Raw genomic sequence first — 26,488 nt, 5'->3', positions numbered from 1 at the left:
GTGCCACAAAGTGAGAAAGGATGGGGACAGCGGGCTCTGCAAGGTCCCCAGAATGGGGTGGGGCAGCAGACCCAGCCAATAGTTCCTGTTTGCCCTTCCTTCCACAACAGCCATCCCGCAGGTTCAAGAGCGGGACCGGCCTGAGGCCTCCAGAAGCTGAGCACGAGGGCCAGTCCTTGCCCTGCCACGTCGGGGACCACGTGAGGGTCCAGCCAGGGTGAAGGAGGCAGATGGGCGCTGGCTGAGCTGAGCGTGGGGAGGGGGCCAGAGCTCAGGGGAGGCCGACCTTGCTGGTTTGCCGTGTCTCCCGCTCAGAGGAACTGGAGAAGAAGGGGAAGGAACTTGACCTCCAGGCCTGGGCCCCCAGAGCTGGCCGGAGGGCAGCGGTGGGGGTGGAGAAGGCCTCTGGACTTCTGCCTTCCTTTTCCTGGAGCAGGAGCCGGCCCCCTACCTGCCAGCGTCAGGGACACAGCGACTCCTTCCCTTTCCACCCTGGAAAGCCCCCTCCCTGTCCCCACCCCCATCCTGGGCTGTGGGGCCCGGAGGAAGAGGCCTGGAGCCCCCAAGGGCAGGCCCCTGCCCATACTCCAGGCTGGCCAGAACCCTGGGACTTCGGTGGACATGTGTCCCTGGGTGAGGAAAGAAGGCACGTGGCCCTGCAGCCCACCCTGGGGCCAGGCCCAGGCTGGCGCCTGCCCTTTCTAGGCACGTGCTGTGGCCTGGTGTGGATGGAAAGGGCACGTGCTGTGGCCTGGTGTGGACGCTCCCGGGACCCCGGGGCAGTCCCCCTCCCTGGGAACCTGGGTTCTGTGGCGAGGCAGGCGAGCTAGAGGTGGCAGGGGTGAGGAGGGGCGGGGCAGTGCCGTGAGAAGCTGTGGCCGAAGGCTCAGGCTCCTGGCAGGGCGCTGAGCACAGCAGGTCTTTGTGGGGGTCTGGGAGTGGCAGAGCGGGCGGGCGTTGGGCAGGGGAAGTGGGTGATGCTACCGCAGGAGGGGCCTCCCGGGGAAGTGCGCCCTGCTTTCCGGGCCTGGGTGGTGGGCAGTGACTGGGTCCTTGCCAGCGGGGCGCTCTTCTGGGAAGGGGGCCCCCCCCATCGGCCCAGGACGGCCCCTCCCCTGCTGGCCCCAGGCCCCTTCAGCAGGGGAGCGGGGCCTGGTGTGGGCTCTGGATGGCGCCCCTCCTAGAACCACCCAGCCCCCCTCCCCCACAGCCAGAGGCTCAGAGGAGAAAGCCAGCGAGCTGGCGGGCGGGCGGGCGGGCAAACCAGGATGGTGGCTGTTGCCAAAGGTCACCCCCAGGGCGGGGGCCGGGGCGGAGCGGGAGCAGGAAGATACCCTGGTTTCTCTCATCTTGGGCAGATGAAAGGAGATCGCTTCCAGGTGGGGCTGGGCGCGGGGGCGCAGCCGTGATTTCAGGGCGCCTCTGCCTAGCGGCTGCTGTGATTTGAGATCCTCGGGTGGCTGCAACCGGGCGCTGTGGATGAGCCATGCTGGTGAGTGCGTGGTCCCCCGGGGAGACCTGGGCCGGGAGGAAGGGGCCTGTGGGGCGCGCCGGGAAGACAGCCGCTCTCCCCCCCGCGTGTCCCGTGTAGGATGTGGCCCCACTCAGACGCGTCGGGCATCTGGGGACGCTGGCCGGAGCCGCCCTGCTCTCCACCCTGTGGCTCCTGTGGCAACTCGGGTGGGCCCCCGCGAGGGTCCCCGCGGCGCCGCCCACGCTCACCGTCCTCGTCTGGCACTGGCCCTTCGCCGACCAGCCCCCAGAGCTGTCCGGCGACACCTGCGTCCGGTACGGGGTGGCCCGCTGCCGCCTGAGCACCAACCGCAGCCTGCTGGCCAGCGCGGACGTCGTGGTGTTTCACCACCGCGAGCTGCAGAGCCGGCGGGCCCGCCTGCCCCTGGCCGAGCGGCCGCGGGGGCAGCCCTGGGTGTGGGCCTCCATGGAGTCGCCCAGCCACACCCGCGGCCTCGGGCGCCTGGGCGGCATCTTCAATTGGGTGCTTAGCTACCGGCGGGACTCGGACATCTTCGTGCCCTACGGCCGGCTGGAGCCTCACGCGGGGCCCGCGCCGCCGCTGCCGCCCAAGAGCGGGACGGCAGCCTGGGTGGTCAGCAACCTCCAGGAGCGGCAGCGGCGCGTGCAGCTGTACCGGCAGCTGGCGCCCCACCTGCGGGTGGACGTGTTCGGCCGCGCCAGCGGGCGGCCGCTCTGTGCCAGCTGCCTGCTGCCCACCGTGGCCCCGTACCTCTTCTACCTGGCTTTCGAGAACTCGCAGCACCGAGACTACATCACCGAGAAGTTCTGGCGCAACGCTCTGGCCGCCGGCACCGTCCCCGTGGTGCTGGGGCCCCCGAGGGCCACCTACGAGGCCTTCGCGCCCGCCGACGCCTTCGTGCACGTGGACGACTTCGGCACGGTCCGAGAGCTGGCCTCGTTCCTGGTGGGCATGAACCAGAGCCGCTATCGACGCTACTTCGCCTGGCGGGACCGGCTCCGCGTGCGGCTGTTTGGGGACTGGCGGGAGCGCTTCTGTGCCATCTGCACCCACTACCCCCGCCTGCCGCGAGACCGGGTCTACCGGGACCTCAAGGGCTGGTTCCAGGCCTGAGCCCTGGCTGCAGGAGGAGGCGGAGGGGGGCGGCTGGGCGCTGGCGGTGTGGGTGGAAGGCTGGATGTTGAAATCAAACCACCGGGCATCCGGCCCTGATGCGCAGCCGTCAGGTTAATGTGGAGGCTGGGGTCAGAGGCTAGAAAGCAGGGGTGTAGGAGGAGGGGGCCGATGTGGGCAGGCTGCCTGGAGGAGGCTGGTGAGCACTGGGGCGAGCATTTGGCGGTGAAGCTTGAGAGCAGGGAGTTAGTGGGGGTGCGTGTTGCTAGTTGATCACAGACACAGGCTCCCACGACCTCTGAGGACCTCCCTCCCCACCTTGGTGACATGCCGGGCGAATCGAGGCTGTGCCAGACACGGCGGCGGGGGGGGGTGGGGGGGCGTGGAGAAGGGCAGAGGCAGGGCGCTGGGCCTGGGGGGCATGCCCTCCTGCAGTCTGTGGGGGGAAAGACCGTGCCCCCCGACCTCCTCTGTAACGGACCACTGGCCCGGGTCGTGCGGGCACATCACCCTTGCCCTCCATGGTCCCGGAGCCCCGGTGTGCAGACCTGTGCCAGGCCTGGGGACACCACACAAGCACACCAAGAGCTCGCTGGCCTCTCCCACCCGCGGCCCACTCTAGGGAGGGCAGCTGCCAGTAAAGGGAGAACGAGAATGGCATGTGCTGACTCTTTGTCTCTCTGCCCCCACCCCCCGCCGTTTCACCCCTGCTACACAGGCCTCCTTGTCCTGAAGGAATCGGGCCTGCTCCTCCTCAAGGCCTCTGAGCTCCCTGTGCTTGAGAGACCCTCCCCCACACTCTGCCCGCGCCTCCCAGCTTCCCTTAGCCACGGCCAGATGAACAGCATGGCATTGGAGAGCCTTCCCTGACCGAGGCGGGTGGGGGGGTAGGGGTGCCGAAATCTGAAGCCTGGCTCGAGGGGGCCAGAGATACCCCGTCTTAAAGACCCTGGGATTTCATTTTCAGGCTGCAGAGGCGTCTGGGGTGTGGCAGGGCTTGGTTTGTGATACCAGGTTCTCTGTGACAGGTGGTTGGTGGCCGCAAGGGCACAGGTGGGTACTGACAATGGGGCGGTCAGGGCAGCCCCCGTGGCAGGCTGCGTGTGGGGGAAGGAGCGGAGAAGCCGGTGGTGCTGACGGGGGCCTCCAACAGGCTGAGCCCCTGGGGCAGGGGACAGGATTCGCCCCTGCCCCAGGTGGGGTTGGATGGCATGTGGAGGCAGGAAGCTGCCCTCCCCCTGGCAGTGGCTTGTGGGAAAGGCCTGCCAGTGACTTCCTGCCCTGACCTAGCAGGGAAAAGGAAGCGTCCTCAGGATGTACGGTGGGGTGGGTGGGGGACCGTGCCCCCCCCCACCCACCCACCCCACTGTAAAGAAGGAGCTGGGAAGGGGCAGGTAGCTGTGGTTCCCCCCAAAGCCTGCCATTCAGCTTAGGGTGCACCCTCTATGCGAACCACAGACACTGGCCATCTCCCGGCCTGCACCTCCCGTTGGCAAGTGGGGAGACCGAGGCTGGGGAGGAGCCACCCGAGCCACCCACAGAGGTTCCCTGCCCCCTGCTGGCCTCTGCTGGCCTCCATGGGAAGCGGCAGCCTCACCCCACCAGGCATCAAACTGCCTCTGCGGAAATCACTCCATTCCAAATTCCGTGTGTGGAGGCCTGGCTCGCTCTGCTCTCCCAAACAGAGAGGAAAACGAGCCCCTTACAGTGGGGGCAGCCTCCGCCTCCTCAAGCACCCTGCCCGCCCCACCTGCCGGGAGCCAGAGAGCTGCAGCACCACACCCCCGGCCCAACCAGGCCCATCCTGACTCTTGGTCAGCAAGTGGCTCCTTCACAAGGGACCAAGGGACGAAGTTCTTCCGGCGGTGGGACAGCGCACCTACAGCGCTTCTCACAAAAGCCCCACCCCCCCATCCCCCGCCTTAAGAGGCGCGGGTCGGGAAGCACCTGGCGGGGCCGGAACGTTGCTTCTGGACGCACTGAAGGCAGACGTTGCCCGCCCTGCACAGGTGGCATCTCCAGCCCGTGCTAAGCTTTCCCCTCCCCACGTGCGGGCGGCCACACCCTTCCAGCCTGGCAGTGACCCTGGGGACCGAGACCTGGCTCTGACGTCCAGGTGAAATCCCTGCCTGCAGCACTTGAACGCGGGCGGGTGGAGGTGTTGACGCGGTGGGAGCCGAGCCTCCCCTAGCATCCCTTCAGGGCGCCCTGGGGGCCAGTGACCGCCTTGGGGCGCCTCTGCGGGAGCGCGAAGATCCCAACGGGGGCTGCTGTGCGCGGGCCCGATGCCCCCGGGAGAAAAGCGCCCCGGAGGGGCGGGATGAGTCGGTTTAGACGGGGGCTCTGGGGCACGTCACTTCAACGCCTGGCGAGATGGGGGCGACCGAGGAGGCCGCCCGCGGCGGGGCAGAGCTCCAGGAACCCGCGCGGGTCGCGGCGGCGGGCGCAGCGCAGCGCGGCGCCTTTAAGCGGGGGCGGTGCGGGCGGGGGGCGGAGCCAGAGCGGAGCCGGTCCCGGACGCCCGAGGCCCCGCCCCGCGCGGGCGATGCCGAGCGGCGCGGCGGGCGGCGGGGCCGGCGGGGCGCGCAGAGGAGCGGGCCGCGGCGCGAAGGCGGCCGGAGCGCGGCCCCGCCATGGGCTTCCTGCACCAGCTGCAGCTGCTGCTCTGGAAGAACGTGACGCTGAAGCGCCGGAGCCCGGTGAGCGACCCCGCGCGCCTCCCGGCCTGCCCCGAGCGAGAGGGCGCGCGCACCGGGGCCGGCGGCGCGCTTTCCGCGCGCACGTGCGGCCGGGCGCGCGCAGACCCCGGGCGGGCGCCGGGGGCGGCGGGCCCGAGACCCCTTCCCGCCGGACCCCGCCCGCCCTGGCGGGCTCCGGCCTCCGGCCTCTGGGGAGGGGGCTCGGCCGTGCCCAGCCCGCGGCCCGCGCCCGCTGACATTCGCGGTGCTCGGCTGAGTCACGGGATGGGCGCCCTGCGCGGCGCGCTCTTGGGGTCTAGCTGCGCGAGTAGGGGGGGCGAGCGGTCCCAGGACCCTGGGGTCGCGGGAGGCCCTGGTTCCCGGGACAGAGGACAGTCATGGGGGGACTCTGTCCAGCCCAGAGGCTCCTTGGCCTCTGGGCCCAGCCCCCCTGGAGTCCCTGCAGGGACCCTGCCCCTTCCCTCCCTGCACCACCCCTCTGCCCTTGGGCAGACACCTCTCTTCCTCCCCCTCCTCCTCCTCCTCCTCCTCCTCCTCCTCCTCCTCCTCTTCCTCCTCCTCTTCCTCCTCCTCTTTTTCACCCTTCCCGAAAGTCCCTTAGCCCGTGCTCCTGCCTTCTCACCAATGGGAATGTCCTTGCTGTGGCAGCATCGGCCAGCCTGCAGCCCTGCACCCTTTTGTCCTTTGGGGCAGTCCTCCCTGAGGCCAATCCGCCTTCTGGTCTCCCCAGCCCCAGCTTCCTTTGGGAGCCGGATCCTGCTATTTGGAGATGTGACCTCCAAGCACCCCAGCTGTCCGCCCGTGCCTGGGGCGGCCAGGGGCCTGGGGGTACAGGACACAGCAGCTGTCCGGGGCAGAGGCCCTGGTGAGGAGCCAGCCTGGGGCAGAATGGGTACCATCACGCCGGCCCTCACCGCTCTTGCCCCGGGAAGGGCAGGGCCATCTCTTGTTGTCCTGCCCAGCCGACAGCAGCACATGCACCAGAGAGGCCTGGGCAGCTCCGGTTTCTGAATGGGCCCTGGGGATTTTCCACAGTGAGGCCCAGAGCAGGCTGGGGTCCAGAGTGGGGGCCCGAGGAGGAGGCATCCCCTTGCCCACCTGGGGCCCAAGAGGCTCCTCTCCCACCTGACTCTGAGCCCAGTGGGGCTGATGAGCCTCTGCATGGGTGCCTCCTTGAGAAGGGCTCTGGAGTGCATAATGAGAAGCCCAGGGCTGCAGGCAGGGTGGGGTGGCCATCATCACCATGGCTGGCAGGAGTGCCTTGGGCACCTGAGCCTGGCAGGGAGCCGGGGTTGAGTACACTCCCTGCCCACGTGCCTGGGGCTGGCTGGCACCGGGTCCCATGGGTCAGGCCTGCAGCCTCTGGTGCACCTTCCCCTGCTTCAGATTTGGGGTTACTGGGGGCACCAGGGCAGGGCTCAGGGGAGGAAAGGAGACTGGGATGTGGGCATTAGCATTATCCCCAGGGTTCTCAGCAGGAAGGGCCCCCAGGGTCTGGGAACAGAGCCTAGAATGATGGTCCCTGCATCCACTGGAGACCTCAAGGCTCAGGGAAGGGAGCAGTGGCTTGTGAGGCACCTGGCAAGCAGGTGGGAGGTGCCTTCTGCCAGGTACCCGGGAGTGGCCCCCACCTGCTAGGTTGGGCCTTCCCTAGAGTCTTCCTGTACCCTGCCCAGCGGCACCACCAGGGACTGGTTGGGCCACATGGAGGTCCTCGGCCTGAGGCCACAGCAAATCAGAAATTCCTCCTCCAGGGTGGCTAAGGCCTTGCTGGGCTCGTGCCGTGGGGCTGGGGCAGGGGCTGGCCAAGTGCCTAGCCCACTCCTCCTGGCTCCCCACTTTCCTGGGGAGGTCTTGGGCTTTGGAGTTGGACCTGCGGGCTTGGCCAATAGAGGTTCTGCTCTGCGTTGTATGCGCTTCTCTGGGGGAGGGCTTGGTTTGGAGGGAAGGGACGAAGGCCCTCTGTGCCCTGCTCTTTCACTCTTCCCATCTCTGTGCCTTGGTTTCTCCATCTGAGTGTCGCCTATCCCCTCTTAGCTGGGACAGGTCTGCCCTGCTGTAGGGACTGCTGTAGCCTCACCCCTGGGGTCAGGGTCAGGCCGCTCCGTTCAGGTCTCCTCTGTTCTCCCCTTGACACAGCAGGAGGTGGCTCAGGCCCAGAGTGGGCACCCAGGCCCCGGCAACACCATGGGGGCACCCGGCTAGTCTCAAGGGACTGGGGTTTAACCACCTTGCCGGCCGCTGGTGGGGTGCCCAGGTGGGGTGCCCAGGTGGGGCGCCCAGGTGGGGCGCCCAGGTGGGGCGCCCAGGTGGGGCCTAACCTGCACTGCCTGCCTGTAACCAGATGCCCCTCTGGCCGCCCGCCCGCCCGCCCGCCAAGCAGGCCTCCCTCCTCCCAGCAGCTCCTGCACGGCTGTTGCTATAGCAATGAGGAGGTAGCCGCGGCCTGTTGCTGCAGTTACGTGGTGGAGGTGCCCGGTGGCAGGGCGGGTGTGGGTGGGGCTGGCACCACGGCCGCGACCCCGCGCTCCCGCGTCGCCACCTGCATGCAGCCACCCTCACTCTGTGCCCGCCCCCAGCCCCGTGGCTGCCCGTGGTGCCTCTCCAGCTAGCCCTGGGAGGGGGTGGAGGCTGGCACGGGCTGGGGCGAGTGTGGGGTGCAGACACACAGTGGGGTGTTCCAGGCCACAGAGCACGATTGTCAGAGTGCGATAAACAGGAGCAGCTGGTCCACCCCAGGGGACCGGGAGCCTGGGCCCTGGGCCAGGCGGAACCGCCACCGGGGTGGGGGCTCTGAAGCTGCTTCGGGGGCAGGGGGCGAAGAGGAAGGAAACCTGGAGCCTCTGAGAAGAGCCAGTGGAGGTCGGGGTGTGTCTTTGGGCTGAGCAGGGGGCTCCCCCTCAGGGCAGCTGGCCTGAGGTCCCGTCTCTCCACCTTCCCTCCCTGAGCCGGGAGAGGTGGGGGTGGTCACGGGAGGCCTGGGTCCCTGGGGCTGCTGGCATTTGTCTCCCACACAGAGCAGTTCCATCAGGGCTCACCTTGGCGCCCAGGCGGGGGTGGCCGGGGCAGTCCCAGGAATACTGAACAGGGGTGCTGGGGAGGGCAGGCAGGGCTGCTGAGCGCCCCCCACTGCCGTGAACCACGTTGGGGGGGGGGGGAGGGGAAGGGGCCAGGGCGGAAGAAGGTACCTGTGCCTCAGGGACTCAGGGCTGTCAGACCTCTGACCAGGTTTCTCTGGGGGCTCAGGACCCGGGGCTAGAGCCATGCCTCCTCCTGTCCAGGCTTTGGGGTGTCATGACGGGTGTCACAGCCAGGAGGACTCACCCTGGGGGACTGTGGGAGCTGAGATGGGGCCCACGACCACCTCCAAGATCTTAGCCTGGGGAAGGGGAAGCTGAGCTGGGCAGATGCACGGGTCAGAGTAGACCACAAGCTGGCTGTTTTGTCTCTCCTGGCAAGTCAGTGTGGCAAACAGGACCCGGGCCAGGGGGTGGGAGACCTGGTTGACCTGGGCCAGACAACACTTGCAGTTGCGCCCTTCGAGAAGGCCCTTGAAGGAAGGGGGTGGGGCTGCAGACTCTGTTGGCCCCCAAGGGCCTGCGTTGACCTTTTGTGGCCTCCGTGGGAATATGTGGGGCCCAGGCTGGCTCTGCCTACCAGGAAGACATCTGTCTGGGGAGCGGGGGGCTCAGGCCTGTCCCGTCCAGCCCCCGGCAGGTGGCGTGGGAGGCCAGGCTGCCAGGCAGGTACCTTACTCAACCTCCCTTTCCAGTGGGTCTTGGCCTTTGAGATCTTCATCCCTCTGGTCCTCTTTTTCATCCTGCTGGGGCTTCGGCAGAAGAAACCGACCATCTCCGTGAAGGAAGGTGAGTGTCCTTGGTGGGGGGGGTGCCCAGGGCACAGCTGGGGGGTCAGGGTGGGGCAGGCGGTCCTCACCGCATCACACATGCCTGTCCTGTGTGCACGCGGCCACACACGTGTCCCAGCTGCCACGCTCCCCCGCGCGGTCCCTGGCCGCGCCTCCTGGCTGGGCTAGGGGCCCGGGGCGGCTGCGGCGGCCATCCCTCACGGTTCTCCTCTGTTCTGTTTTACCCGTCCCCCGCATGGTCTCTTGTCCTCCTCCTGGGCCTGCATGCAGTCTGTAAGTGAGGCCTTCCTGGTGCAGCCTAAGCGTGCCCCAACCCTGCTTGCATTAACAGCCTTTCCGGGCCTGGCTGCGTCCTGCAAAAACCCCTCTCCGCTGTCAGGGACAGCTGGAGCACTGGGGGACGGTGGGCGGTGGGTGCTGAGTGTGCCTGGGCCACGGTGGCTCCCGGGCCCAGCTTCTGGGGGTTTCCATCTCCCTGTGGGGTCACCCGGCCCTGCTTTGCAGGCCCGGGGCCAGGTCACCTGGCTGCTCCCCCAGCAGACCCCTGTGGGTTCCTGCGTTCTCTCTGCTAACCAGCTGGCCAGAGAGGTCAGAGGTCACTTCCCGGTGGGGGGGCCCCACGTGCTCCCCTGGGCTGTGGCACCCCTGCCACACCTGCATTCTTGGGGAAGGCGTCAGGGCACTTTGGCCTTGGCTGGCTAAGGGAAGAAGGACACCCTGGGAGTTGGGCGCAGGGATGGCGAGATACCCTTTGACCTCTGACCTGCTGGGGTCCTTTGCACCAGAGCTCTTGGCCCTCTGTCCCCTGTCTGCTGCCTGAAGCTGCTTTCCTCCTTGACTTTCTCTAAATTTCTTTATTCGGCTTCATCTCCCTTCCCTTTCTTGACTCCTTCTCCGTCTCCTGTCCTTCTGTCTCCACCCCTCGGGTCCTCTCACCTGCCCTGACCGCCAACCCCCCCCAGCTTTCTACACGGCAGCGCCGCTCACCTCTGCGGGCATCCTGCCCGTCATGCAGTCTCTGTGCCCGGATGGCCAGCGAGACGAGTTTGGCTTCCTGCAGTACGCCAACTCCACGTGAGTGCCCCCCACCCCGCCCTCCGGGAGCCCACCCCCCTGCAGAGGCCAGTGGGTGACCTCGGATGGTGGTGCAGGGTCACTCAGCTTCTGGAGCGCCTCAACCGCGTGGTGGAGGAGGGCAACCTGTTCGACCCGGCGCGGCCCAGCCTGGGCTCGGAGCTCGAGGCCCTGCGCCAGCACCTGGAGACCCTCCGCTCGGGCCCGGACGCCTGGGAGAGCCTCCCGGACAGACCTGCAGGTGCACACCGGGCCCTGGGCGGGCTGGGCTGGGCTGTGCCTGTGCGGCGGGGCGGGGGTGGAGGTTGTTGAGACCTGAGCTCTGGCGTCAGCTGGGTTCAAACCCCGGCTTGGTCGCTTCTGACCGTGGGCTCGCGGCTGGGCCTCCATCTGAACGGTCACTCCGAGTTCCCGGGGCAGACGTGCTCGGGTGGTCCCGGCCGAGCTGACCGCCACAGTGGCCGAGCCTGGTGCGGGGAGCTTGGCGCTGAATCTGTTCTGGGTGCCTAGACCCTGGGCCCAGCTGGCCCTCAGCGCCATCCTTCTGCCTGTCCAGTGCCCTCCTTCTCTCTGGGCTCGGTGGCCAGGGACCCACGGGAGCTCTGGCGTTTCCTGATGCAGAATCTGTCGCTGCCTAACAGCACGGCCCAGGCCCTCCTGGCTGCCCGGGTGGACCTGCCTGAGGTGAGGTGGGGCAGGCGGCCTCTGTGAGCGCGTGTCTGCTCCTGGGTAGCTGCCAGCCCTGGGCACTGCGTTCCACCCTCCTCCCCTACTTGTAGGAATGGAGGGCACGGGGGGGCGGTGGGGGGGATGCGGGGCTCTGAGGCAGCCCCGGGGCCAGGCTCTGGAACCTCCTGGCCTGAGCCATGCCCCCTTTACACCCCAGGTCTATCACCTGCTGTTTGGCCCTTCGCCTGCCCTAGATGTGGGGTCAGGACTCCCCAGGGGTCAGGAGCCCTGGAACAACCCCCTATTCCGGATGGAGGTGAGAGGGCCTCTTAGTGGGATGGGGGTGTTCTGCCTGCTTCTGCCAGAGCGGGTGAAAAAATGGGCCCCCTCGATAATTCCGAGCTTCTCCTGGGAGGTGAGGGAGGTCTCTGGGAGTCTGGCTGGCATGGAGAGGGGGAAGGCAGGACAGCGATGTGTGTCCATCCCTCCTACTCCCCCCCCCCCCCCCCCCCCCCGCCCCGTCACAGAACCTGGGCTGTCTCAGACTTCACACACTGGGTGGCGCAGGGGGCGACCCGAGGCCTTCTTGGGTTAGGGCCTTGGTTTCCTCTGGGCTGAGGCTCCCGCCCAGCGGTTCCCCGTGCCTCGCCCCCAGGAGATGCTGCTGACGCCTGCCCTCCTGGAGGAACTCACGTGTGCTCGGGGATCCAGGGAGCTGGGTCGGATCCTCACCGTGTCCCAGGGTCAGCAGAGGGCGCTGCGGGGCTACCGGGATGCCGTCTGCAATGGGCAGGCTGCAGCCCGCGCCCAGCGCTTTTCTGGGCTGGCTGCTGAGCTCCATAACCAGCTGGATGTGGCCAGGATCGCACAGCAGGTGAGGTCCTGCCTGCCAGCTGGCCCACAGGTCCACTGTGCTGGGGCTTCTCCGTGTCCTAGGGACTCCCGGGCCCAAGGCTGTCAGTGGGGCGTGCCCGTGGGTGGGTGTCCCGCGCTCCCCCAGTGACACCATGCCTCGTGTCCCCTGCCTCACCCCGTGGCCTCACCCCAGTGTGCTTCCTAGCCCCTCGCCAATGCTCACCTTCTCTCTGGATGCCGACCCTCCCGCATCCTCTCATCCCAGCCTGTGCCCTCCCTGACCCACCTCCAGATCGGCCCCCAGCCCCTGCTCCTCCTAGGCCTGCATTTCCCCACATGCTCATTTCTCCTCAGCTGGGCCTGGACACCCCCAACGGCTCGGCTCCCCAGCAGCAGCCACCACCCCCACAGCGGCTGCAGGCGCTGCTGGAGGACCTGCTGGACGCCCAGAAAGTTCTGCAGGATGTGGACGTCCTCTCAGCTCTGGCCCTGCTGCTGCCCCAGGGTGCCTGCGCCCGTCGCCCTCCGGGGTCCCCAGCCAGCGGCCCCGGCAGGATGGCCAACGGCACGGGGGTGGCGGCGGCGGTGGGCACGGGCTCCAACTCCACAGCGGAGGAGGGAGCTCCGTCCGCTGCGGCTCCTGCCTCCTCCGACGCGCTGCAGGGCCAATGCTCTGCCTTCGTGCAGCTCTGGGCCGGCCTGCAGCCCATCCTGTGCGGCAACAACCGGTAGGTGGGCGGCAGGGAGACAGGGGTGGGGGTCGGATCCCAGGCCTGGCTCTGACCCCCGCCCATCTTGACACCGGGGCACCCGGCTCTGTATCCCGGCCCCATGCCCCACCCCTTCCGATGCACCCCTTCCACGCTGAGGTCCCGCCCCCATCTGTTCTTGAGGCCCCACCTCCACCCCCACCCCCCTCCCTCCCGGATCCAGACCCCGGGCTCCGCCCCTCATGCCCCGCCCCCACCCTAGCACCATCGAGCCCGAGGCACTGCGGCGGGGCAACATGAGCTCCCTGGGCTTCACCAGCAAGGAGCAGCGGAACTTGGGCCTCCTCGTGCACCTTATGACCAGCAATCCCAAGATCTTGTACGCGCCAGCGGGCTCCGAGGCCGACCGCGTCATTCTCAAGGTTGGCAAGTCTGGCGTGCCGTGTGCTTGAGCTGCACGTGTCTCTGGGGCAGGAGCTGAAGGAGCTGGGCACCGGGTTCTGCAGGCCCGGGACCCCTGTGCCGAGTGGGGTTGGTGGAATTGGCATGGGAGGGGCGCAGCCTGGCTCTTGAGCACTGACTCGGCTCTGCGGGGGGAGGGGGAGAACCCACAGGGGGCGTTTAGGGTGCAGAGGCCCTTGGGGGCCAGGCATGGCCAGGGCCCGCAGTGCTGGTTTGGACAGAGGAGAGGCTGCACGTGAGGATCTCTGCAGCACCCAGTGGGTGACGATTGGGTGGGGTAGCTAGGCGGTATGGGACCAGCTGAGGGCAAGGTGTCGGTGGCCAATCCAGGGGGAGTCCTGTCTGGGAGAAGTAGAAGCTAGGGCTGGAAATGGCCCCGGAAAGGGGGGAGTCTATGGAGGGGTCTTTAGGATGACCGGGGGCAGGGAGGCAAGGGCCAGGTGTCAGGACCCTGGAAGGGACACGTGGAGAAGGGTCCGACAGAGGAGGCAGGAAGGCACAGCTGGCGACGTAGGGGAACCCCGAAGCCATGTTGCCCCAGGAGCCAGAGCACAGCCTGTTTCGTGGGGTCACTGCGGAAAGGTTGGGGAGGGGAGGGTTTCGAGCTTCTAGGTGGCAGTGTGGCCAGAGCAACACTGGTTTGGGGGAGGACTGGCCTAGGGGGAGACAAAGGAGTGGAGGTCCCCCCTTGCCGGCTGGGGTCCGCCCTGAGCCCCATGACCCGTGCCCTCACCCTCTGCAGGCCAACGAGACCTTTGCCCTTGTAGGCAACGTGACTCGCTACGCCCAAGTGTGGCTCAACATCTCTGCCGAGATCCGCAGCTTCCTGGAGGAGGGCAGGCTGCAGCAACACCTCCACTGGCTGCAGCAGGTGGCGGGGGTCCCGGTGGGGGGTGGGCTGCAGAAGGCGGCGGGGGTGCTGGGCGGGGCTGGGCTGCAGAAGGCGGCGGGCGTGCTAGGCCGGGCCGGGGTGGGGTGGGCGGAGCCCCCGGTGTCAGCCCCGCCCCCCTGAGCCAGGCTTCCACCCCCAGTACGTGGCGGACTTGCGGCTGCACCCCGAGGCATTGAACCTGTCGCTGGAGGAGCTCCCGCCTGCCCTGCGCCAGGACAATTTTTCGCTGCCCAACGGCTCCGCGCTCCTGCAGCAGCTAGACACCATTGACAACGCGGCCTGCGGCTGGATCCAGTTCATGTCCAAGGTGGGGTGCGTGGCCCCTCGGGCTCCGCCGGGGCGGGGGGCCGGCTCCAACAATGCCCCTCCCCTCAGGTGAGTGTGGACATCTTCAAGGGTTTTCCCGACGAGGAGAGCATCGTCAACTATACTCTCAACCAGGCCTACCAGGACAATGTCACCGTGTTCGCCAGTGAGCTGGTCCCCCTCGGGCGGGTCCCTAACTCCTGTTCTTCCTCCTCCCCCCTCCTCCAGCCCTAGCCTCGCGTCTCTCCATCACAGCCCTCCTGTCCGCTGTACCTGCCCCTGTGCCCCTTTTCCTTCTTCAGCCTTGCCCCACCTCGGTCCCCCTCCTCCCTAGCCCTGCCCTACAACTCCCCTATCTTTTCCCAGCCCCGCCCCTCACCCCCTGGCACTGCCCCAGACCCTGTACCTGCTTCACGCCCCGCCCCCAGCCCAGCCCTGCCCCTGCAACAGGTACCTTCCCAGCTCCCCGGCCCCACCTTTTCCCTGGACCTGCCCCTCGTGGCCCAGTGGTGCTCTGGCTAGACAGTCCCCTTCGTGTCCCCGCCCCTTCCTCCCTTCACACCTTCACCCTGCGGCCAGCCTGGGCTCTGCCCCTCCACCTGCCCCTCGTCCTGTCTCCAGGCGTGATCTTCCAGACCCGCAAGGACGGCTCCCTGCCACCCCACGTGCACTACAAGATCCGCCAAAACTCCAGCTTCACTGAGAAAACCAACGAGATCCGCCGGGCCTACTGGCGGCCGGGGCCCAACACAGGCGGCCGCTTCTACTTTCTGTACGGCTTCGTCTGGATCCAGGGTGAGGGCCGCTCCTGGGGCAGCCGGGGTAGGGCCTGGCCAGCCCCCCCTGCCGTGGCTGACCTCTCCCACCTGCAGACATGATGGAGCGTGCCATCATCAACACCTTCGTGGGGCACGACGTGGTGGAGCCTGGCAACTATGTGCAGATGTTCCCCTACCCCTGCTACACGCGAGACGAGTGAGTGTGTGTTGGGGGGGGCCGGGGGCTGGGGCTCAGGCTGAGCCCCTCCCCTCACGCCCCGGCCCCGACCCCCCCAGCTTCCTGTTTGTCATCGAGCACATGATGCCGCTCTGCATGGTGATCTCCTGGGTCTACTCAGTGGCCATGACCATCCAGCACATCGTAGCAGAGAAGGAGCACCGGCTGAAGGAGGTGGGGGGCGGGGGGGTGGGGGGGTGGAAGGGGGAGGTGGGGGGGGAGGGGGGAGGGGGCAAGGATAGAGGCAGGGGGACCGGTGAAGGTGGAGGGGAGACCGTGGGCACCTCTCCTTCCCTGGGCCTGGCTGGTAGGGCAGAGACCCGTCATTCCTTCGTGGCACCCCATCCCAAGGCCTCCTGCCTGCATCCCCCCCCCCCCCCCTCCCCCGGCCACCTGCCCACAGGTGATGAAGACAATGGGCCTGAACAACGCCGTGCACTGGGTGGCCTGGTTCATCACGGGCTTTGTGCAGCTCTCCATCTCTGTGACGGCCCTCACGGCCATCCTCAAGTACGGCCAGGTTCTCATGCACAGTCACGTGCTTATCATCTGGCTCTTCCTGGCGGTCTACGCTGTGGCCACCATCATGTTTTGGTGAGCACCGTGGGGCTGGCAGGGGGCTGGCAGGGAGCCTTGCCGGGCCCTGGCAGAGTGCCTCTTGCGTCCACCCAGAAAACGCAGAAACACCCCTTCTGGAGCTCCTCTGTCCCCCGGGAGGTTGCGCCAGGAGGGCTTTGGGCTGTGCCCTAAGGGTCGGGTGTGGCTGATGGCCGTGGCCCCACCCACCCTAGCTTCCTGGTGTCTGTGCTGTACTCCAAGGCCAAGCTGGCCTCGGCCTGCGGTGGCATCATCTACTTCCTGAGCTACGTGCCCTACATGTACGTGGCGATCCGCGAGGAGGTGGCCCACGATAAGATTACCGCCTTTGAGAAGTGCATCGCGGTGAGGATCAGGGATGGCTGGGGGTGGGGCGGGGCCCATCCTCCTTCCCCCGCTGACACCACTGTGCCCTCAGTCCCTGATGTCCACCACAGCCTTCGGCCTGGGCTCCAAGTACTTTGCCCTGTACGAGGTGGCAGGTGTGGGCATCCAGTGGCACACGTTCAGTCAGTCGCCTGTGGAAGGTGATGACTTCAACCTGCTCCTGGCCGTCACCATGTTGATGGTGGACGCGGCCGTCTACGGGGTGCTCACGTGGTACATCGAGGCGGTGCACCCAGGTACCAGCTGACCCTCTGCAGGGGGAAAGGAGAGGGTGTGTGGCTCCCTAGAGGGTGCACATGGCCTGGGGCGGACCTGACACCAGGCCCTGGGTCAGCCTGCCTTCTGCACCACCCCCCCAACCCCTAGGCATGTACGGGCTACCCCGGCCCTGGTACTTCCCACTGCAGAAGTCCTACTGGCTCGGCAGCGGGCGCACAGAGGCGTGGGAGTGGAGCTGGCCATGGGCTCGCGCCCCCCGGCTCAGCGTCATGGAGGAGGACCAGGCCTGTGCCATGGAGAGCCGGCGCTTGGGTGAGGCGGGCACCCAGGGGGCGGCTGGGGCAGTCACTGGGGTTGGGGGACCCCGGGGCGTCCTCAGCTGACCCGCGGCCCTCGTGCAGAGGAGACGCGGGGCATGGAGGAGGAGCCCACCCACCTGCCGCTGGTGGTCTGTGTGGACAAGCTCACCAAGGTCTACAAGAACGATAAGAAGCTGGCCTTAAACAGGTTGAGCCTGAACCTCTACGAGAACCAGGTGGTGTCCTTCCTGGGACACAACGGGGCTGGCAAGACAACGACCATGTGAGTGTCAGTGCAGGGGGTGGGTCCTCACCAGGTGGGCAGCAGGGTGGGGCTCCCGGCAGGAGGTGGGGGTCGTGACCCTGCCCACCCGCCCAGGTCCATCCTCACGGGCTTGTTCCCGCCGACCTCGGGTTCGGCCACCATCTACGGGCACGACATCCGCACGGAGATGGACGAGATCCGCAAGAACCTGGGCATGTGTCCGCAGCACAACGTGCTCTTTGACCGGCTCACGGTGGAGGAGCATCTCTGGTTCTACTCGAGGCTCAAGAGCAGGGCCCAGGAGGAGATCCGCAAGGAGATGGACAAGTGGGTGGGGTGGGGGCGGGGCTCCGGGGCGGCCCCGGGGCGGTGGCGGGAGCCCGCGAGCGCCCCTACGTGCGCGCGCACCCCTACATGCGCCGCCCTGCCCGCAGAATGATCGAAGATTTGGAGCTGTCCAACAAGCGGCACTCGCTGGTGCAGACGCTGTCGGGCGGCATGAAGCGCAAGCTCTCCGTGGCCATCGCCTTCGTGGGCGGCTCCCGCGCCATCATCCTGGACGAGCCCACCGCCGGCGTGGACCCCTACGCACGCCGAGCCATCTGGGACCTCATCCTGAAGTACAAGCCGGGTGAGCGGAGCGTGGGGTGGGTACAGGCGGCCCCGGCCGGCCCCACCCAGCCCAGCACCCTGAGCCTGGTCCCTCACCCCCCTCCAGGCCGCACCATCCTGCTGTCCACCCACCACATGGACGAGGCCGACCTGCTGGGGGACCGCATAGCCATCATCTCCCATGGGAAACTCAAGTGCTGCGGCTCCCCGCTCTTCCTCAAGGGCGCCTATGGGGACGGTTACCGCCTTACTCTGGTCAAGCGGCCTGCTGAGCCTGGGGACCCCCAAGGTCTGTGCTGAGACTGCCTGAGCCGGCCTGGGGCCCCCCTCTCCCAGGACCCCCTTTCCAAGACCAGTGAGCTCGAGGGGCGGGCCCTCAAGGCGTACCTTAGTGAGCCTGGGGTGCCTGGTCCCTCTCCTCGGTCCTCCTCTTGACCTGGCTGGGCTCCCCCCGTAGAGGATCCCCCTCCCCCAGCCCCCCACCCCCCTGGTGAAGCTCTTCTCCATTCCCCACCCCTCCTAGAGCCAGGGCTGACGTCCAGCCCCCCAGGCCGCACCCAGCTGAGCAGCTGCTCAGAGCCCCAGGTCTCCCAGTTCATCCGCAAGCACGTGGCCTCCTGCCTGCTAGTCTCCGACACGAGCACAGAGCTCTCCTACATCCTGCCTAGTGAGGCCGCCAAGAAGGGGGCTTTTGAGCGCCTCTTCCAGGTATGGGGTGGAGTGAGTTCCAGGGCGGGGCAGGGTGTGGAGGGGGCGGGGTCGTGGTGGTGGTGGTGGTGGTGGTGGTGGTGGTGGAGTGGGCTCCAGGGCGGGGTGTGGAGGGGGCGGGGTCTTGGTGGTGGTGGAGTGGGCTCCAGGGCGGGGCGCGGGAGGGGCGGTCCCTGCCTCATCGGGTCACGCACAGCCCTTTCCCAGCATCTGGAGCGCAGTCTGGACACTCTGCACTTGAGTAGCTTCGGGCTGATGGACACGACGCTGGAGGAGGTGTTCCTCAAGGTGTCAGAGGAGGACCAGTCTCTGGAGAACAGTGAGGCAGGTGGGAGCCCCGCTCCACCCCACCTGACCTTGGACCCGCAGCTGTCTGCCCACTCTAGCCTGGTCTCTGGGGACCGAGGATTCTGGGTGGGAACAAGGTGCCAGGGTTCCCTGCCAGGCTGGCTCTGGGGCTGAGGAGCCTGGGTCGGTGGGTGGCCATGGGAATTGGGGCGCCCCAGGGTGAGGTGGGGTGAGGGTCTTGGGTGAGCACGGGGACTGGGGGTGGCACGCTGGTCTGAGTCCCCCTTGTCCCCTCCCTGGCCCCTGTGCTGTGGCAGATGTGAAGGAGTCCAGGAAGGATGTGCTCCCAGTGGCGGAGGGCCCGTCGGGGGAGGTGCACGTTGGCGATCTGGCCCGGAGCACAGAGCTGGCCCAGTCACAGGTGTCACTGCAGTCCGCGTCCTCGGTAGGCTCTACCCGTGGAGACGAGGGGGCCACCTACGCAGACGTCTACGGCGACTACCGACCCCTCTTCGACAACGCGCAGGACCCCGACAACGTCAGCCTGCAAGGTGGGGGGTGCGGCTGGCTGGGGCTGGTAGGGTCCCCGGAGGGTGGCGTCGGGCCGCCTGCTCAGCCCCCCTCCCTGTGCAGAGGCTGAGGCGGAGGCCCTCTCGAGGGTCGGCCAGGGCAGCCGCAAGCTGGAGGGCTGGTGGCTGAAGGTGCGCCAGTTCCACGGACTCTTGGTGAAGCGTTTCCACTGTGCTCGCCGCAACTCCAAGGCCCTGTCTTCCCAGATCCTGCTCCCCGCCTTCTTCGTCTGCGTGGCCATGACCGTGGCCCTCTCCGTCCCTGAGATTGGTATGGCCGTTGGGTCAGGCAGCGTGCTGGGGGGACCAGAGCCCCACTGCAGTGGGGCTGTGGCTCTTCCCCCTTCCTGGACCGCCCGCTCTGGGCCTGGCGGGCACACTTGGGGGCTTACTGGGGACTCGGGCCTCCTCAGGGCCAGGCCCCCAAGCTCCAACCCCGTGGGTATTGGGAAGAGGGGACTGAGGCCTGGGGGCCACCAGCAGGCAGTCAGAACCTGCTCAGGTTTCCTCGTGCATCCTGCCAGGTGACCTGCCCCCTCTGGTCCTGTCACCCTCCCAGTACCACAACTACACCCAGCCCCGTGGCAACTTCATCCCCTATGCCAACGAGGAGCGCCAGGAGGACCGGTGAGGCCATCTGCTGGGCAGCTGTGGTGGACAGGGGCCGGGTGAGGGAGGGGAAGGTGGGCGGGCACTCTTCCCCCCCCACCGCCCAGGCTAGGCTCACACCGCGGGTTTCCACAGATTGCGACTGTCGCCGGATGCCAGCCCCCAGCAGCTTGTGAGCACGTTCCGGCTGCCGTCGGGCGTGGGCGCCACCTGCGTGCTGAAGTCTCCGGCCAATGGCTCGCTGGGGCCCACGCTGAATCTGACCAGTGGCGAGTCACGGCTGCTGGCCGCGAGGTTCTTCGACAGCATGTGCCTGGAGTCCTTCACGCAGGGGCTGCCGCTGTCCAACTTCGTGCCGCCCCCACCCTCACCTGCTCCGTCCGACTCCCCTGTGTCCCCAGAGGAGGACCCCCTGCAGGCCTGGAACGCTTCCCTGCCACCCACCTCTGGGCCAGGTATGGGCCCGCCAGGCTGCCGGGGGGCGTGGGACGGCACGGACCTAAGCTGACTGCCGGCTGTACCCGCAGACAACTGGACGTCAGCACCCTCCCTACCGCGCCTGGTGCGGGAGCCTATCCGCTGTACCTGCTCTGCGCAGGGCACCGGCTTCTCCTGCCCGGGGGGTGTGGGTGGGCGCCCGCCCCAGATGCGGGTGGTCACAGGAGACATCCTGACCGACATCACCGGCCACAACGTCTCCGAGTACCTGCTCTTCACCTCTGACCGCTTCCGGCTGCACCGGTGAGTCAGGTGGGGGTTCGTGCCAACTGTGGGCGAGGGGGCAGACCACCCACTGCACGCCTGGCCTCACGCCGCTCGACCCACCTGCCCAGGTATGGGGCCATCACCTTTGGCAACGTCCAGAAGTCCATCCCAGCCTCGTTTGGTGCCCGGGCCCCAGTCATGGTGCGGAAGATTGCGGTGCGCAGGGCAGCCCAGGTGAGCGGCACGGCCCCGGGCCCTGCGGCGTCCAGCTGTGGCCGGCATGCTGCAGGGACCCACGGTGCTCTAAGGGTGTTTCTGCGTCCCTCCCAGGTTTTCTACAACAACAAGGGTTATCACAGCATGCCCACCTACCTCAACAGCCTCAATAACGCTATTCTGCGTGCCAACCTGCCCAGGAGCAAGGGCAACCCGGCAGCCTATGGTGAGCCTGGGTGGGCTGGGCTGGGGGCCGGGCAGGGTGGGCGTGGAGCAGGTCCCTGAGGCTGCCCTCCCCTGTCTGCAGGCATCACCGTCACCAACCACCCCATGAACAAGACAAGTGCCAGCCTCTCCCTGGATTACCTGTATGTATGCGGGCGGGTGGGGGGAGACGGGGTGCGGGTGCGGGGCAGGGCTGATGGCTGCCTTGCCCCCAGGCTGCAGGGCACAGATGTGGTCATCGCCATCTTCATCATCGTGGCCATGTCCTTCGTGCCAGCCAGCTTCGTGGTCTTCCTGGTGGCTGAGAAGTCTACCAAAGCCAAGCACCTACAGTTTGTCAGTGGCTGCAACCCCGTCATCTACTGGCTGGCCAACTACGTGTGGGACATGGTGTGCTCCTCCTGCATGGCTGAGGGGGGTTCCCTCTACCCCTAGACCCCTGCCGTCCCCTCCCCCTGTCTCCTGCCAGGCCCACTGGTTCTGGCCCCAGCACCCCCCCAGCCCCACTCCTGCACCCCTCACCCCTGCCCCTGGGCCCTCACCTGCCACTCTTGCTCTGGTAGCTTAACTACCTGGTCCCAGCCACCTGCTGCGTCATCATCCTGTTCGTGTTCGACTTACCGGCCTACACGTCACCCACCAACTTCCCCGCCGTGCTCTCTCTCTTCCTGCTGTATGGGTAAGGGGGAGTGGGCCGGGAGGAGGGCCTGGGGTGGGGGCGGGCTCCCTGTGACCGCCTCCTGCCCGCCTGCCCGCAGGTGGTCTATCACCCCCATCATGTACCCGGCCTCCTTCTGGTTCGAGGTGCCCAGCTCCGCCTACGTGTTTCTCATCGTCATCAACCTCTTCATTGGCATCACGGCCACCGTGGCTACTTTCCTGCTGCAGCTCTTTGAGCACGACAAGGTGGGGCAGCGGGGTGGCCGGGCGTGGTGGGCAGCAGGCCCGAGGCTGTGCCCGTGACCCCCCGTCACCCTCCAGGACTTGAAGGTTGTCAACAGTTACCTGAAAAGCTGCTTTCTCATCTTCCCCAACTACAACCTGGGCCACGGGCTCATGGAAATGGCGTATAACGAATACATCAACGAGTACTACGCCAAGATTGGTGAGCGGGGTGGGTGGGCGTGCGGAGGGGGGTCCGGCCCGGCCCGGCCCAGAGATTGAGGGTTCAGGCGTGAAGGACATGGCTGCCGGGGGCGCAGGCACAGGCCCTGAGCCGGCTGCCCCACAGGCCAGTTTGACAAGATGAAGTCTCCATTCGAGTGGGACATCGTCACCAGGGGGCTGGTGGCCATGACGGTCGAAGGCTTCGTGGGCTTCTTCCTCACCATCATGTGCCAGTACAACTTCCTGCGGCAGCCACAGTGAGTGGGGGAGTGCAGGGAGATGTGGGGGCCAGTGGCCGGCCGGGCACTGCCCGTCTCCCTGCCGTGGCCACAGAAAGGTGGGGAGCACTGGGTGATGACTCCGCCACCCTGTCCCCACAGGCGAATGCCAGTGTCTACCAAACCTGTGGAGGATGATGTGGATGTGGCCAGCGAGCGGCAGCGAGTGCTGCGGGGGGACGCTGACAATGACATGGTCAAGATTGAGAACCTGACCAAGGTGGGCCCTGGGCTTGTGAGATAGAGGCCAGGTGGGAGGCGGGGCCCAGGTGGGGTGTGTTTCCGAGCAGGGGCGGGGCCCGGGGTGGGGGGGGGGGGGGGCCCCGGAAGGTGTACCAGGGCCCAGGTGGAGTCTGTTTCCAGACGGGGGTGGGGCCCAGGTGTTCGGGCGGGGCCAGGTAGGGGCGTGTTTCCAGGCAGGGCGGAGCTGGGGGGGGGCGGTTTCCAGACAGGGGTGGGTCCAGGTGGGTCATATTTGCAGGCAGGGGCGGGGCCCAGACAGAGGGCGGAGCCCATGTGGGGGCCATGTTTCCAGACAGGGGCAGGGCCCCGGTGGGGCACGTTTGCAGGCAGGGCGGGGCCCAGGTGTGTAGGCGGGGCCCAGGTAGGGGTGTGTTTGCAGGCAGGGGCGGGCCCAGGCAGAGGGGTGGGGCCCAGGTGGGTCATATTTGCAGGCAGGGGCGGAGCCCAGGGGGCGGTGTGGTTCAGGGGCCGGCCAGCCCGACTGGCAGCCCCGATGGGTGGGCTGACCCTTCCCTTCCACCAGGTGTACAAGTCCCGGAAGATAGGCCGCATCCTGGCTGTGGATCGCCTGTGCCTCGGCGTGCGTCCTGGCGAGTGCTTTGGCCTCCTGGGCGTGAACGGCGCGGGCAAGACCAGCACTTTCAAGATGCTGACGGGTGACGAGAGCACGACAGGGGGCGAGGCCTTTGTCAACGGGCACAGGTGCGGGCGGGCGGGCGCCTGGGCGGGTGGGGTGACTGCGGCCGCCGGCGCTGATGGCACTGTGTCCCCAGTGTGCTCAAGGAGCTGCTCCAGGTACAGCAGAGTCTGGGGTACTGCCCGCAGTTCGACGCCCTGTTCGACGAGCTCACAGCCCGGGAGCACCTGCAGCTGTACACGCGGCTCCGTGGCATTCCCTGGAAGGACGAGGCCCGGGTGAGGGTCGCCCAAGGGGGGCGGGGCGTGGGCGTGGCGGGCAAGAGGGGCGGGCCCTGACGCCAGTCCTCGCCCCCAGGTGGTGAAGTGGGCCCTGGAGAAGCTGGAGCTGAGCAAGTACGCCGACAAGCCGGCCGGCACCTACAGCGGGGGCAACAAACGCAAGCTGTCCACAGCCATTGCGCTCATCGGGTACCCGGCCTTCATCTTCCTGGTGAGCCGGGGCGGGAGGCGGCCGCCCGGGCCGGGCGGGGTGGACGCGCCGCAGCCGCTGAGCCTGGCGCCGCCCGCCCCCAGGATGAGCCCACCACTGGCATGGACCCCAAGGCCCGGCGCTTCCTCTGGAACCTCATCCTCGACCTCATCAAGACGGGGCGCTCGGTGGTGCTGACGTCGCACAGGTGCGCCCCCACCCCGGCGCGCCCCGCCCCCACCCGCGCGCCCCGCCCCCACCCCGCGCGCCCCGCCCCAGCCCCTGCGTCTCCGCCCCGCAGCATGGAGGAGTGCGAAGCGCTGTGCACGCGCCTCGCCATCATGGTGAACGGGCGCCTGCGCTGTCTGGGCAGCATCCAGCACCTGAAGAACCGGTGAGCCGAGCCGAGGGTGCCGGCGGCGGGGGGGGGGGGGGGGGGGGGGGGGGGGCGCGGGCGCGGGGAGGGGGACGGGGGGGCTCGGGGCCACAGGCCTGTCCCGCAGGTTCGGAGACGGATACATGATCACCGTGAGGACGAAGAGCAGCCAGAACGTGAAGGACGTGGTGCGGTTCTTCAACCGCAACTTCCCGGAGGCTGTGCTCAAGGTGGGCGGGGCCCCAGGGGCGGGGCGGGGCGGGGCCCCAGGGGCGCCCAGCCGCCTCTGACCTCCCTGTGTCCCCAGGAGCGTCACCACACGAAGGTGCAGTACCAGTTGCAGTCCGAGCACATCTCCCTGGCTCAGGTGTTCAGCAAGATGGAGCAGGTGGCGGGCGTGCTGGGCATCGAGGACTACTCGGTCAGCCAGACCACCCTGGACAACGTGAGTGCCCCAGCTCGGCGCATCGGGCCTGCCTGGGCTGCACCCCGCTCACCCACCCACGCACCCCGCCCGCCAGGTATTTGTGAACTTCGCCAAGAAGCAGAGCGACAACCTGGAGCAGCAGGAGACAGAGCCCCCCTCGGCTCTGCGGTCTCCCCTGGGCCGCCTGCTCAGCCTGTTCCGGGCCCGGCCCGCCCCCACCGAGCTGCGGGCACTCGTGGCTGACGAGCCCGAGGACCTGGACACAGAGGACGAGGGCCTCATCAGCTTCGAGGAGGAGCGGGTGAGCCCGGCCTGTAAGGTCAGGGCAGCCAGGCTGGCCAGAGGGCTCAGGCTCTGCATAAGGAGAGGGCTTGGAGAGGAGTGGCCCCGGGGACTCCTGCCGCCCTGAGGGATCCGTCGGATGCTCAGGACTAGGGTGGACACAGGAGGCTCCGGGCACAGGTGGAAACAGACTGGTTGTAGACCCCGAGACACGTTGGAAACCTTGAGGGATTCCAGACACGGGCAGAGCAGAGGTGGGGTAGGGGGGAGCAGAGCCTGGGGACACAGGAGCCACCAGACTTGGCCACTGAGGGAGAACTCACGGGAGACAGAGGTGGGGGATCCAGTCCCAGGCCCGCGGGTGCGTGGGGTAGCGGACGCCTCCCCCAGCGCGGCTCACCTGTCGTCTACCTACCAGGCCCAGCTGTCCTTCAACACGGACACACTCTGCTGATCGTCAGGCGCTGGCTCAAGGACGCGCAGTGGGGACAGAAGTCAGGCGGTGGCCGAGGCCCCACCCTGTGCCCCCCAGTGCCCGCCACGAGGCCCTGGAGTGGGGGCCCCCTCCAGCCCCTCACCTGTCCTCAGCACTGCCTGAGGCCACTGCGCTGCCCTCCCCTGATTGTGCCAAAGGTTGGCCTGGCCCTGGGCCGCACACACCCTCACCCTGCTCTGCCTTAAAGCCTTGGGGTCTGGCCGGCCCCTAGCCTCTGCCCCCGTCCAGCTCTGCCCACCACCCCCAGGGCCACCAGGTGCCACCAGACCCTGTTGGCCGGGCCTGGCTCCTGAACGGGCCTTTCTCTGACACCCGAGACTGATGGGCCGGCCTGGGGCTGAGGATGGGGACTGGGTTAGGTCCCGCCCCCGGCCCTTATTTATTTTGCTCTAGGAAGAGGCCCCCTCATCCTGCTCTCATCTGGGGAGGCCCCCACCTGAGGGAAGCCATGGGCATGGGCCAGGGAGGGCTGCCTCAAGGGGGTGGGCCGGGCAGCAGGAACGGAGAAGCTGCCCCGCTGGCCAGACGAGCAGCCGGATCCCCTCCCCACCCCTGCCCCCTGCCATTGCTCTCTCCCACCCAGCTTGGCCCCCTGCACACCCACCTGCCCGGGAGCCAGACCTGTACATAGCGCACAGATGTTTGTTTTAAATAAATGAACAAAAAAACCAGCGCCAGCCTGCGTGTGTGGAGTGGGGCGTTGGGGTGAAGATGGGCCCGGTTGATGCTGGTATGGCCCCTGCCCCACAGGGGCATCTGCAGCGTCCCGGAGCGGTGGGCCCAGCGTGAGGGGAAGGTGGCTGGGTCAGCCTGGGGGGAGGGTGGGGGGGGAGGGCCCTCATCCCTGTAAATAGCTGTTGCTACAGATGGGGAGACTGAGGCGGGGGCTGTCCATCACCCCCCTCCCCTGCCCCGCCTACATAGCCCAGACTGCCTGCCCGGAGGCAGGTCCTGAATGGGCTGCTCTGAGCCACGGTTGCCCGCCCTTCGGGCCTGTGCTCCCTGAGGCCTAGACCCTGGGCCCCGTGCCCACTCAGGGCCCGTGGGCAGTGTGCGCTGGGCTGTGTCCCTCTCACCCAGGATGTGGGAGGGCTCTCAGGAGGAGGTGGTCTCTGAGCTGAGAGGGGCGTCCCGGTGGAGCGTGTGCAAAGGTTGGGGCCAGTGTGGGGACTCCCAGGGACTGCAGGGCTCGGTGGCAGTAGAGCCTGGAGACAGTGGGGCCACAAGGAAGGATCCCAGAGCCCGCACCGCTCAAGCTTGGCCGTGGTCAGTCTCCCATCAGAGACCCCTTCTAGGGGGCTGGAAGGGACACAGAAGGTTCCGCGGGAGGACG

The 26,488-nt window shown here is 67.7% G+C and overlaps 2 protein-coding genes across 3 annotated transcripts; both read left to right on the top strand.

Moving 5' to 3' along the window:
* The first annotated feature begins 112 nt into the window (after window positions 1-112).
* On the top strand, window positions 113-3,268 carry FUT7 (fucosyltransferase 7). 2 transcript variants are annotated; one of them, XM_081791039.1, is made up of 3 exons: window positions 113-633; window positions 1,359-1,492; window positions 1,592-3,268. In XM_081791039.1, exons 2-3 carry the CDS (start codon window positions 1,487-1,489, stop codon window positions 2,606-2,608), a joined length of 1,023 nt encoding a protein of 340 aa, XP_081647165.1. In that variant the 5' UTR covers window positions 113-633; window positions 1,359-1,486; the 3' UTR covers window positions 2,609-3,268. The 2 variants fall into 2 exon arrangements, with proteins under 2 accessions (XP_081647165.1, XP_081647164.1); XM_081791038.1 differs by lacking the exon at window positions 113-633 and having other exon boundaries at window positions 947-1,492.
* A 1,865-nt stretch (window positions 3,269-5,133) lies between these two features.
* Window positions 5,134-25,826, top strand: ABCA2 (ATP binding cassette subfamily A member 2). The gene is made up of 48 exons (XM_081791035.1): window positions 5,134-5,307; window positions 9,080-9,173; window positions 10,138-10,249; window positions 10,327-10,490; window positions 10,806-10,933; window positions 11,136-11,234; window positions 11,574-11,792; window positions 12,128-12,501; window positions 12,746-12,905; window positions 13,688-13,816; window positions 13,977-14,144; window positions 14,213-14,309; window positions 14,765-14,938; window positions 15,016-15,118; window positions 15,199-15,313; window positions 15,543-15,733; window positions 15,931-16,081; window positions 16,155-16,359; window positions 16,490-16,654; window positions 16,744-16,924; window positions 17,021-17,233; window positions 17,341-17,537; window positions 17,625-17,807; window positions 18,042-18,226; window positions 18,434-18,554; window positions 18,832-19,065; window positions 19,148-19,354; window positions 19,608-19,710; window positions 19,828-20,147; window positions 20,220-20,433; window positions 20,526-20,631; window positions 20,728-20,839; window positions 20,921-20,981; window positions 21,054-21,228; window positions 21,402-21,517; window positions 21,597-21,744; window positions 21,820-21,943; window positions 22,070-22,202; window positions 22,326-22,443; window positions 22,990-23,168; window positions 23,240-23,381; window positions 23,461-23,595; window positions 23,679-23,782; window positions 23,876-23,968; window positions 24,078-24,180; window positions 24,258-24,395; window positions 24,472-24,678; window positions 25,078-25,826. The coding sequence occupies exons 1-48, from the start codon at window positions 5,242-5,244 to the stop codon at window positions 25,111-25,113; spliced, it is 7,302 nt and encodes a 2,433-aa protein (XP_081647161.1). The 5' UTR covers window positions 5,134-5,241; the 3' UTR covers window positions 25,114-25,826.
* The last annotated feature ends 662 nt before the right edge of the window (window positions 25,827-26,488 follow it).

This window comes from Panthera onca, chromosome D4 (genome assembly GCF_046562875.1).
Source record: "Panthera onca isolate mPanOnc1 chromosome D4, mPanOnc1 haplotype 2, whole genome shotgun sequence".
Lineage (NCBI taxonomy): Eukaryota > Metazoa > Chordata > Mammalia > Carnivora > Felidae > Panthera > Panthera onca.
This window is presented reverse-complemented; position numbering and strand designations above follow the sequence as displayed.